The sequence below is a fragment of the Salmo salar genome, chromosome 04, assembly GCF_965601325.2.
Source record: "Salmo salar chromosome 04, fSalSal1, whole genome shotgun sequence".
NCBI classification, from domain to species: domain Eukaryota; kingdom Metazoa; phylum Chordata; class Actinopteri; order Salmoniformes; family Salmonidae; genus Salmo; species Salmo salar.
The window spans coordinates 78,937,855-78,950,904 of record NC_138294.1 but is presented as its reverse complement, the minus strand read 5'-3'; the positions used below and the strand labels follow the sequence as shown (position 1 = coordinate 78,950,904).

At 45.5% G+C, this 13,050-nt stretch overlaps 1 protein-coding gene across 2 annotated transcripts in view; it reads left to right on the top strand.

Moving 5' to 3' along the window:
- LOC106603811 (protein Jade-1) overlaps positions 1 to 13,050 on the top strand; it is a 253,703-nt gene that overhangs the window by 107,040 nt on the left and 133,613 nt on the right. For both annotated transcript variants that reach the window (XM_045717329.2, XM_045717327.2), the window contains exon 4: positions 57 to 214. In XM_045717329.2, the coding sequence (XP_045573285.1) occupies positions 57 to 214 (158 nt within the window). The remainder of the gene's footprint in view (positions 1 to 56; positions 215 to 13,050) is intronic.

Sequence of the window (13,050 nt, the reverse complement as noted above, 5' to 3'; positions counted from 1 at the left end):
TTTTCTCTGTTGTATTGTGTCAGGTGTCAACCCTCTCTCTTTCTGTTTCCTGTCAGGTGTTCCGGACGGACTTCATCACAGCCATGAAGCTGCCAGACTCAGCCCAGCTGGGCCCCGATGACTTCTACGTGCTGTCAGACCCCTGGAGACAGGAGTGGGAGAAGGGGGTCCAGGTCCCTGCCAGCGTAGACGCCATCCCAGAACCTATCGTCAGGTAGGGACGATGCTGACTGTTTGAATGCTTTGACTGCTCTAATACAATACGACCATGGAACAACCACACTTAAAGGGATACTTCGGGATTTTGGCAATGAAGCCAGTGGCGCAGTGGTCAAAGGCAGTGCAAGAGGTGTCACTACGGTCCCTGGTTCAAATCCAGGCTGTATCACATCCGGATGTGATCGCACATTTGGCTCAGCGTCGTTAGGGTTTGGCCGGGGTCGGCCGTCATTGTAAATTAGAATTTGTTCTTAACCCAGTTGCCTCGTTAAATAAAGGTTAAATAAAACAATTTAAAAAATATATATTCCACAGATTCAGTGATTCAATAAAATATTCAGATTCAATAAAATATTCCACAGATTCAGTGAAGTCATGGATACCATTTTTATGTCTCTGTGTCTAGTATGAAGGAAGTTAGAGGTAGTTTTGCAAGCCAATGCTAACTAGCGTTAGCACAATGACAGGAAGTCTGTGGTGTCTATTAGCATGCTAGCAGTTATCATAGACTTTCAGTCAATGTGCTAACACTAGTTCATCTGAACTATATCCTGAAATATACCATTAAACACACTCTGAACCCTCACACACTGACTGTCTGAATGCTTTCATTTATTTTGATAAGTGTGAACCCTATCAAACACTAAAATATCACTACCAATATTTAAATACTGATGGAGCACAACCACACTGAACACTGACTCGCACACACATACATTCTGATACTGCTGTAGCTGAAGCCAGGGAGACGCACACACACACCTACATGCAGGATACCCTATCCCCTTGCACTAGAGGACAAATCATCTCATTCTCGCTCTCTCCCACTCATATGCGCGTGCGCACACACACACACACACACACACACACACACACCTGCATGCTCAGCCTCAGTGTAACATTGCCGCGCGTTGCCCAGTCTTTGACTACCATCGACAGACCCAGACAGACAGACAGACAGACAGACAGACAGACAGACAGACAGACAGACAGACAGACAGAGGTCTTACGCTGATGTGGTTTTGAATCCCAGGTTGTGTAGGTCGGCCTCCAACTGGTCGGACGATCTGACTCTCGGTCTTCCTCTTGGCCATGGCCAGTTGGGGGATTGCTCCTTTAGGATGAGGGCAAGTTCCAGAGGTGGGTTTGATCTGACCAGGTGACTGAACAGTCACAGTCGGGGAGGTTCTGACCAGGGAGTTCTGGATGTGGTCCCACCATGTGGTGCCGTGTAGACTTCCAAACAACATGTGAGGTCCAGGGTGAGGGTCCATGACACAAAAACACACACACCTTTCACAGGTTTACTGGAAGTGATCTCAGCTGGAGCATGTGTTCTAGAGATTAGGTCAGGTCAGCTGGAGCATGTGTTCTAGAGATTAGGTCAGGTCAGCTGGAGCATGTGTTCTAGAGATTAGGTCAGGTCAGCTGGAGCATGTGTTCTAGAGATTAGGTCAGGTCAGCTGGAGCATGTGTTCTAGAGATTAGGTCAGGTCAGCTGGAGCATGTGTTCTAGAGATTACGTCAGGTCAGCTGGAGCATGTGTTCTAGAGATTAGGTCAGGTCAACTGGAGCATGTGTTCTAGAGATTAGGTCAGGTCAGCTGCAGCATGTGTTCTAGAGATTAGGTCAGGTCAACTGGAGCATGTGTTCTAGAGATTAGGTCAGGTCAGCTGGAGCATGTGTTCTAGATATTAGGTCAGGTCAGCTGCATTGTGAGAGAGAGTTAGTAGTGATCCAGAGATCACAGGATCAGAAGAGCTGCTGGGAACATGGAGATGTGGGTCGGGGTTCCTCAGATGAGAGAAACTACACAGACTGGGTTGTAGGGTAATTCCTCTCCTAGAGTGAGACTGTGACACCCTGTCTATACTACGCATAGACACGGAGACAGACGGAGGGACGGACAGAGGGACGGACACACAGGGAGTGAGGCAGGGTCACAGGCTAACAGTATCAAACCTCACTGCTTTACTCTCCTACTACTCATCATAAAGGATACACCAGGCCTGGGATAGATAACATGCATATAGATATAGATACACCAGGCCTGGGATAGATAACATGCATATAGATATAGATACACCAGGCCTGGGATAGATAACATGCATATAGATATAGATACACCAGGCCTGGGATAGATAACATGCATATAGATATAGATACACCAGGCCTGGGATAGATAACATGCATATAGATATAGATACACCAGGCCTGGGATAGATAACATGCATATAGATATAGATACACCAGGCCTGGGATAGATAACATGCATATAGATATAGATACACCAGGCCTGGGATAGATAACATGCATATAGATATAGATACACCAGGCCTGGGATAGATAACATGCATATAGATATAGATACACCAGGCCTGGGATAGATAACATGCATATAGATATAGATACACCAGGCCTGGGATAGATAACATGCATATAGATATAGATACACCAGGCCTGGGATAGATCACATGCATATAGATATAGATACACCAGGCCTGGGATAGATAACATGCATATAGATATAGATACACCAGGCCTAGGATAGATAACATGCATATAGATACAGATACACCAGGCCTGGGATAGATAACATGCATATAGATATAGATACACCAGGCCTGGGATAGATAACATGCATATAGATATAGATACACCAGGCCTGGGATAGATAACATGCATATAGATATAGATACACCAGGCCTGGGATAGATAACATGCATATAGATATAGATACACCAGGCCTGGGATAGATAACATGCATATAGATATAGATACACCAGGCCTGGGATAGATAACATGCATATAGATATAGATACACCAGGCCTGGGATAGATAACATGCATATAGATATAGATACACCAGGCCTGGGATAGATAACATGCATATAGATATAGATACACCAGGCCTGGGATAGATAACATGCATATAGATATAGATACACCAGGCCTGGGATAGATAACATGCATATAGATATAGATACACCAGGCCTGGGATAGATAACATGCATATAGATATAGATACACCAGGCCTGGGATAGATCACATGCATATAGATATAGATACACCAGGCCTGGGATAGATAACATGCATATAGATATAGATACACCAGGCCTGGGATAGATAACATGCATATAGATATAGATACACCAGGCCTGGGATAGATAACATGCATATAGATATAGATACACCAGGCCTGGGATAGATAACATGCATATAGATACAGATACACCAGGCCTGGGATAGATAACATGCATATAGATATAGATACACCAGGCCTAGGATAGATAACATGCATATAGATATAGATACACCAGGCCTGGGATAGATAACATGCATATAGATATAGATACACCAGGCCTGGGATAGATAACATGCATATAGATACAGATACACCAGGCCTGGGATAGATAACATGCATATAGATACAGATACACCAGGCCTGGGATAGATAAGATAACATGCATATAGATATAGAGAGATAGATACACCAGGCCTGGGATAGAGAAGATAACATGCATATAGCTATAGAGACATAGATACACCAGGCCTGGGATAGATAAGATAACATGCATATAGATATAGAGAGATAGATACACCAGGCCTGGGATAGATAAGATAACATGCGTATAGATATAGAGAGATAGATACACCAGGCCTGGGATAGATAAGATAACATGCATATAGATATAGAGATATAGAGACGAGAGATAAATATAGATAGATATGTAGATGTAGAGAGATAGATATAGGGAGATAGATACACAAGGCCTGGGATAGATAAGATAACATGCGTATAGATATAGAGATATAGAGACGAGAGATAAATATAGATAGATAGATAGATAGATAGATAGATAGATAGATAGATAGATAGATAGATAGATAGATAGATAGATAGATAGATAGATAGATAGATAGATAGATAGATAGATAGATAGATAGATAGATAGATAGATAGATAGATAGATAGATAGACCAGGCCTGGGATACATAAGATAACATGCGTATAGATAGAGAGAGATATAGCTATTGAGAAAGGCCACCGTAGGCAGACCTGGCTCTCAAGAGAAGACAGGCTATGTGCACACTGCCCACAAAATTAGGTGGAAACTGAGCTGCACTTCCTAACCTCCTGCCCAATGTATGACCATATTAGAGACACATATTTCCCTCAGATTACACAGATCCACAAAGAATTTGAAAACAAACACGATTTTGATAAACTCCCATATCTTCTGGGTGAAATACCACAGTGTGCCATCACAGCAGCAAGATCTGTGACCTGTTGCCACAAGAAAAGATCAACTAGTGAAGAACAAACACCATTGTAAATACAACCCATATTTATCCTTATTTATTTTCCCTTTTGTACTTTAACCGTTTGTACATTGTTACAACACTGTATATATACATAATATGACATTTGTAATGTCTTTATTATTTTGCGACTTCTGCGAGTGTAATGTGTACTGTTCATTTTTATTGTTTATTTCACTTTTGTATATTATCTACCTCACTTGCTTTGTCAATGTTAACATATGTTTCCCATGCCAATAAAGTCCCTTGAATTGAATTGAAATTGATAGAGAGAGATAGATATACAGAGAGATGGATATAGAGCGAGAGATGGATATAGAGCGAGAGATAGATGTAGAGAGATAGATAGATATAGAGAGATAGATAAGGAAATTAATAGGTCAGTGTGGATATATGCACAAATGACCACGAGTTTGCCTTGATCGATTGATTGATTTAGAATTTGTGGAGATGGAGAGATACATAGCTCAATAAAGGTAGATGAGAAGGGAGTTGATTGCTCTAAGCGGGTGGTATGTTCAAGTTGGTTAGAAAGCTTTGTCCTCCCCCCGTCTGTTCTCTCTGCTCCTGCCTCAGGCTTAGACAGCTAGCTTTAAAATAAATAATGACATCATCTTCCAAAAATTGTGGAAAAGAGAAACTGCAGGGCCTGTCTGGCTCAGCTAGCCTAGTGTTCTTTCTCTCTCTGGGCTCGCTGTCCTCCTCTTACCCTCTGCCGTGCGGTCTCTCTCTCTCTCTCTCTCTCTCTCTCTCTCTCTCTCTCTCTCTCTCTCTTTCTCTGTCTCTGTCTCTGTCTGTACAAGCTTACTGTGCCGCGGTGGTTTCAGCTAAATGCTTTATGGTTGCGGAGAAATACGGTGAGACTGCTGGGTCACTGTTTGTGCTCCTCTCTCCCCTTTCTCTTTTCATGGAAGATAACCAACACCGCACTACGGGGGGGGGGGGGGGGGGGGGGGGGGGTAGAGAGACCCTCCCTGGGCCAAGTGGAAGTAATTAGCTGTTGCATAACAGTCTCATTTGGTAGACAGAGAATGACAAATTGGCACGGTCTCTTTATCCTCAGTCCCCCTTGAAGCACGGGACAGAAATAATTACATGTATGAGACTCTCCTTTTCTCCAAACGAGATAAGATGAGATAAGGCTTGACACCGCAGCATCAGGCATTTTTCTTTCTGTTTCGACTGTGGTGACAGCGAACTGGAAACCATCATACTTCGAAGACTTTGTCTTTTGTTTGGCCCGAGAGGGGAAGACTTCCTGACCATATACATGGCTTAGGGACTGAGAGGGGAAGACTTCCTGACCATGTACATGGCTTAGGGACTGAGAGGGGAAGACTTCCTGACCATGTACATGGCTTAGGGACTGAGAGGGGAAGACTTCCTGACCATGTACATGGCTTAGGGAATGAGTGGGGAAGACTTCCTGACCATGTACATGGCTTAGGGAATGAGTGGGGAAGACTTCCTGACCATGTACATGGCTTAGGGACTGAGAGGGGAAGACTTCCTGACCATGTACATGGCTTAGGGACTGAGAGGGGAAGACTTCCTGACCGTGTACATGGCTTAGGGACTGAGAGGGGAAGACTTCCTGACCATGTACATGGCTTAGGGACTGAGACGGGAAGACTTCCTGACCATGTACATGGCTTAGGGACTGAGAGGGGAAGACTTCCTGACCATGTACATGGCTTAGGGACTGAGAGGGGAAGACTTCCTGACCGTGTACATGGCTTAGGGACTGAGAGGGGAAGACTTCCTGACCATGTACATGGCTTAGGGAATGAGTGGGGAAGACTTCCTGACCATGTACATGGCTTAGGGAATGAGTGGGGAAGACTTCCTGACCATGTACATGGCTTAGGGACTGAGAGGGGAAGACTTCCTGACCATGTACATGGCTTAGGGAATGAGTGGGGAAGACTTCCTGACCATGTACATGGCTTAGGGACTGAGAGGGGAAGACTTCCTGACCATGTACATGGCTTAGGGACTGAGAGGGGAAGACTTCCTGACCATGTACATGGCTTAGGGACTGAGAGGGGAAGACTTCCTGACCATGTACATGGCTTAGGGACTGAGAGGGGAAGACTTCCTGACCATGTACATGGCTTAGGGACTGAGAGGGGAAGACTTCCTGACCGTGTACATGGCTTATGGACAGAGAGGGGAAGACTTCCTGACCATGTACATGGCTTAGGGACTGAGACGGGAAGACTTCCTGACCATGTACATGGCTTAGGGACTGAGAGGGGAAGACTTCCTGACCATGTACATGGCTTAGGGACTGAGAGGGGAAGACTTCCTGACCGTGTACATGGCTTAGGGACTGAGAGGGGAAGACTTCCTGACCGTGTACATGGCTTAGGGACTGAGAGGGGAAGACTTCCTGACCATGTACATGGCTTAGGGACTGAGAGGGGAAGACTTCCTGACCATGTACATGGCTTAGGGACTGAGAGGGGAAGACTTCCTGACCATGTACATGGCTTAGGGACTGAGAGGGGAAGACTTCCTGACCATGTACATGGCTTAGGGACTGAGAGGGGAAGACTTCCTGACCATGTACATGGCTTAGGGACTGAGAGGGGAAGACTTCCTGACCATGTACATGGCTTAGGGACTGAGAGGGGAAGACTTCCTGACCGTGTACATGGCTTAGGGACTGAGAGGGGAAGACTTCCTGACCGTGTACATGGCTTAGGGACTGAGAGGGGAAGACTTCCTGACCATGTACATGGCTTAGGGACTGAGAGGGGAAGACTTCCTGACCATGTACATGGCTTAGGGACTGAGAGGGGAAGACTTCCTGACCATGTACATGGCTTAGGGACTGAGAGGGGAAGACTTCCTGACCGTGTACATGGCTTAGGGACTGAGAGGGGAAGACTTCCTGACCATGTACATGGCTTAGGGACTGAGAGGGGAAGACTTCCTGACCATGTACATGGCTTAGGGACTGAGAGGGGAAGACTTCCTGACCATGTACATGGCTTAGGGACTGAGAGGGGAAGACTTCCTGACCATGTACATGGCTTAGGGACTGAGAGGGGAAGACTTCCTGACCATGTACATGGCTTAGGGACTGAGACGGGAAGACTTCCTGACCATGTACATGGCTTAGGGACTGAGAGGGGAAGACTTCCTGACCATGTACATGGCTTAGGGGCTGTGAGAAGAGAGGATAGTAAAACAGAAGCTGAGAGAGACTGTTGGGCTTGGTGGACCGCAGGTGGGAGAAGGACGTTTAGAGAGCAGAGCCTTGGCCCGGGAAAATAACAGTGACTCTCCGGGGATTGGGAACAACCTCCTCCCAGTCCTAGAGGCTGTCCCAAATGGCATCCTATTCCCTATAGTGTACTACTTTTGACCAGGGCCCTGTTCAGAAGAAGTGCACTATATAGGCAATAGGGTGCCATTTGGCTGCATCCTCTCCCAGCAGACCAGGAAGTCACAGTACGCTACTTTATGTCCACTTCAACAACTGAGAACTCCCCAAACTCTTCCCATCCATTCAAGACTCCTTCCATGAGGATGATTGACATAAAGAGGCCAGCTCCCAGCCAAAGATGAGTATGGGTCAAGGAGGTTTTAAGAACCCACTGTTCTGTACCAAATCATTACCAGACTGACTGGTGCTGCTGTCTGCCTGCCTGTGCTGCCATGGGTCACTGGGTTCAAGACTGACTGATTTGAGCTTGGCTTGCTGCTCTAGCTGGCCTGGCCTGGTTCAGCTTGGTAATGGTAGCTCTGGCCGCAGCCAGCCTGCAGTCTGTCTAACCACGGTGACTCTGCCTGGGCCTGTGGTCTAGAGGTGTCTGCAGAGATCCAGAGCAGACCCAGATTCAAATACTATAAAAAATCTTTCAAATGCTTTTGAGTGTTTGCTTTAGCCTGCCTGGGGTGACAGATGGGTGGGGTTTGCACTTTTGGGACTATTCTATTGGTTCAATATGTGCCAGGAAGCGCAATCAAGCCCTGCTATAGTATTATGAATATTTTGACTAGTATCTGAACCGAGGTGTGGTCTCCAGTGCTCCAGAGCTGCAGTAAAGGACAGGCTTGGTTAGAGTCCAGGCATACGGTATGGCTGTTATGCTCTCTCAGCAGGGTGGCTGGATGGAGGGGTGAAATCACTTACAGGCCCGGCTTCCCATTACTCTCTCCTGTTAACCATTTCACATCGATGCCCTCTCCTCGCATTGTCTCATCTATGCCTTGGTGAACTCTGGCCCAATCCCAAATCGACACTTGCTCCTACCCCATATGCACAGAAAAGATTTTACGCAATATGGACAAAAATATGCTCAGGTTTGGATTCTGTGGTGAATTTTCTATGAGCCGGTAACTCAGTGTGTTAGTAGAGCTCCCCGTAGTGGTACATCAGCTCTGTGAGTTGAAGACTTGTTAGTTAAACATGAGATGAAATCCATGCAAGCTGTGCTTGGAATAAGTACATGGATCACTGGAAGTAATTTGTATTCCATCCTAAAGCACAACAGCGATTGTGTGTGTAAGCTGTCCCCAGGGCTGTGTGTGTGTGTGTGTGTGTGTGTGTGTGTGTGTGTGTGTGTGTGTGTGTGTGTGTGTGTGTGTGTGGTGTGTGTGTGTGTGTGTGTGTGTGTGTGTGTGTGGGGGGGGATGCTTCTGTGTGTTTTATAGTAGGAATCCCTTGGGCGGTATGTGTTTGTGTGTTAGTTCTCCCTTGGATATGGGATGTTTGCCTGAGTGGAATTGCGTGTGCACGTATGTAAGGGTTGGACAGTAACCAGATGTTCATACTGTTTCTGTATCATACCGGGCTGTACAGTATTACCGCTGTAACCAACAAGTTTGATTTTGACATCTAGCCACTTAGCTAGCCAGTTAGCAAACAAAATGCTTGGCTGGAGCACTGACCTTAATATTATTTATTTGTCACATCTTAGATTTCTTATAGTTATACTTAACTTATAGTTATAAGCAGGGGTATTTTGAAATACCTTGGTATACAGTATAAACGGTATATCACCCAACCTTAGTGTTTGTGTGTGTGCTAGTTCTCCCCTGGGTAGTGAAGCTGGGTATCTTCCCAAGGGAATGCAGTTCTCCCACCCTACAGACACACACACCCGCTCTATCCATCAGTGCTGATGGTTGGACCCGTGTGGCAGATCAAAGCTGTGTGTCATTGTGAGCTGAGCAACATCTGGGCCATCTGAAGGTTCCTAACCAACCCCCATCTGCCTGCCCTCTGTCCTGTGTGTGTGTGTGTGTGTGTGTGTGTGTGTGTGTGTGTGTGTGTGTGTGTGTGTGTGTGTGTGTGTGTGTGTGTGTGTGTGTGTGTGTGTGTGTGTGTGTGTGTGTGTGTGTGTGTGTGTGTGTGTGTGTGTGTGTGTGTGTGTGTGTGTGTGTGTGTACATCTACATCCGGGTCACGGCATTGCGATACACAATGTCACGGCAAATGGGTCATTTCTTGGCCTTCCCTGTAGCTCAGTTGGTAGAGCATGGTGTTTGCAACGCCAGGGTTGTGGGTTCGTTTCCCACGGGGGGCCAGCACATAAAATAAATAAATAAATGAAATGTATGCATTCACTACTGTAAGTCGCTCTGGATAAGAGCGTCTGCTAAATGACTAAAATGTAAATGTACATGTACAGTACCAGTCAAAAGTTTGGACATGCCTACTCATTCAAGGCTTTTTCTTTATTTTTACTATTTTTTACATTGTAGAATAATAGTGAAGATATCAAAACTATATAATAACACATGGAATCCTGTAGTAACCAAAAAAGTCTTAAAACAAATCAAAATATATTTTATATTTGAGATTATTCAAAGGAGCCACCCTTTGCCTTGATGACAGCTTTGCACACTCTTGGCATTCTCTCAACCAGCTTCAGCTGGAATGCTTTTCCAACAAGGAGGAGTTCCCACAAATGCTGAGCACATGTTGGCTGCTTTTCCTTCACTTTGCGGTCCAACTCATCCCAAACCATCTCAATTGGGTTGAAGCTCGGGTGATTATGGAGGCCAGGTCATCTGATGCAGCACTCAATCACTCTCCTTCTTGGTCACATAGCCCTTACACAGCCTGGAGGTGTGTTGGGTCATTGTCCTGTTGAAAAACAAATGATAGTCCCACTAAGCGCAAACCAGATGGGATGGCATATTGCTGCAGAATGCTGTGGTAGCCATGCTGGTTAAGTGTGCCTTGAATTCTAAATAAATCACAGACAGTGTCACTGGCAAAGCACCATCACACCTCCTCCTCCATGCTTCACGGTGGGAACCACACATGGGCAGATAATCCGTTCACCTACTCTGCGTCTCACAAAGACACAGCGGTTGTAACCAAAAATCTCAAATTTGGACTCATCAGGCTAAAGGACAGATTTCCACTGGTCTAATGTCCATTGGTTGTGTTTCTTTGCCCAAGCAAGTCTCTTATTATTATTATTGGTGTCCTTTAGTAGTGGTTTCTTTGCAGCAATTTGACCATGAAGGCCTGACTCATTCAGTCTCCTCTGAACAGTTGATGTTGAGATGTGTCTATTACTTGAACTCTGTGAAGCATTTATTTGGGCTGCAATTTCTGAGGCTGGTAACTAATGAACTGATCCTCTGCAGCAGAGGTAACTCTGGGTCTTCCATTCCTGTGGTGGTCCTCATGAAAGCCAGTTTCTTTTTTTGTTGATTTAAAAAAATATTTTTAATTTTATTTTACCCCTTTTTCTCCCCAATTTCATGGTATCCAATTGGTAGTTGTCTCATCACTGTGACTCCCATTCGGACTTGGGGGAGGCTAAGGTCGAGAGCCGTGCATCCTCTGAAACCCAACCCAACCAAGCTGCACTGCTTCTTGACACAATGCCCACTTAACCCGGAAGCCAGCCACACCAATGTGTCTGAGGAAACACCGTACACCTGGTGACCGTGTCAGTGTGCACTGCACCCGGCCCGCCACAGGAGTCGTTAGTGCGTAATGGGACAAGGACATCCCTGCCGGTCAAACCCTCCTCTAACCCGGACGACGCTGGGCCAATTGTGCGCCCCATGGATCTCCTGGTCGCGGCCAGCTGTGACAGAGCCTGGACTCGAACCCAAAATCTCTAGTGGCACAGCGAGCACGGCGATGCAGTGCAGTAGACCACTGCGCCACTCGGGAGGCCCGAGAGCCAGTTTCATTATAGCTCTTTATGGTTCTTGACATTTTCCGCATTGTCTGACATTCATGTCTTAAAGTAATGATGGACTGTCGTTTCTCTTTGCTTATTTGAGCTGTTCTTGCCATAGTATGGACTTGGTCTTTTACCAAATAGTGCTATCTTCTGTATACCCAACTACCTTGTCACAACACAACTGATTGGCTCAAACGCTTTAAGAAGGATTGAAATTCCATATATTAACTTTGAATTTTTTACATTTTTTTATTTCACCTTTATTTAACCAGGTAGGCAAGTTGAGAACAAGTTCTCATTTACAACCTGGCCAAGATAAAGCAAAGCAGTGTGACACAGACAACAACACAGAGTTACACATGGAGTAAACAAACAAGCCAATAACACAATAAACAAGTCAATGATACAGTAGAAAAAAGAAAGTCTATATACAGTGTGTGCAAAAGGCATGAGGAGGTAGACATTTACACTTACATTTAAATGAGCATATGAAGATGTGCATGTAGAGATACTGGTGTGCAAAAAGAGCAGAAAAGTAAATAAAATAAAAACAGTAAGGGGATGAGGTAGGTAGATTGGGTGGGCTATTTACAGATGGACTATGTACAGCTGCAGCGATCGGTTAGTTGCTCAGATAGCTGATGTTTAAAGTTGGTGAGGGAAATAAAAGTCTCCAACTTCAGCGATTTTTGCAATTTGTTCCAGTCACTGGCAGAAGAGAACTGGAATGAAAGGCGGCCAAATTAGGTGTTGGCTTTGGGGATTATCAGTGAGATATACCTGCTGGAACGTGTGCTACGGGTGGGTGTTGTTATCGTGACCAGTGAACTGAGATAAGGTGGAGCTTTACCAAGCATAGTCTTATAGATGACCTGGAGCCAGTGGGTCTGGCGACGAATATGTAGTGAGGGCCAGCCGACAAGAGCATACAGGTCGCAGTGGTGGGTGGTATAAGGTGATTTGGTAACAAAACGGATGGCACTGTGATAGACTGCATCCAGTTTACTGAGTAGAGTATTGGAAGCTATTTTGTAGATGACATCGCCGAAGTCGAGGATCGGTAGGATAGTCAGTTTTACTAGGGTAAGTTTGGCGGCGTGAGTGAAGGAGGCTTTGTTGCGAAATAGAAAGCCGATTCTAGATTTGATTTTGGATTGGAGATGTTTAATATGAGTCTGGAAGGAGAGTTTACAGTCTAGCCAGACACCCAGGTATTTGTAGTGGTCCACATAATCTAGGTCGGAATCGCCCAGGGTGGTGATGCTAGTCGGGCGGGCAGGTGCGGGCAGTGAACGGTTGAAAAGCATGCATTTGGTTTTACGAGTGTTTAAGAGCAGTTGGAGG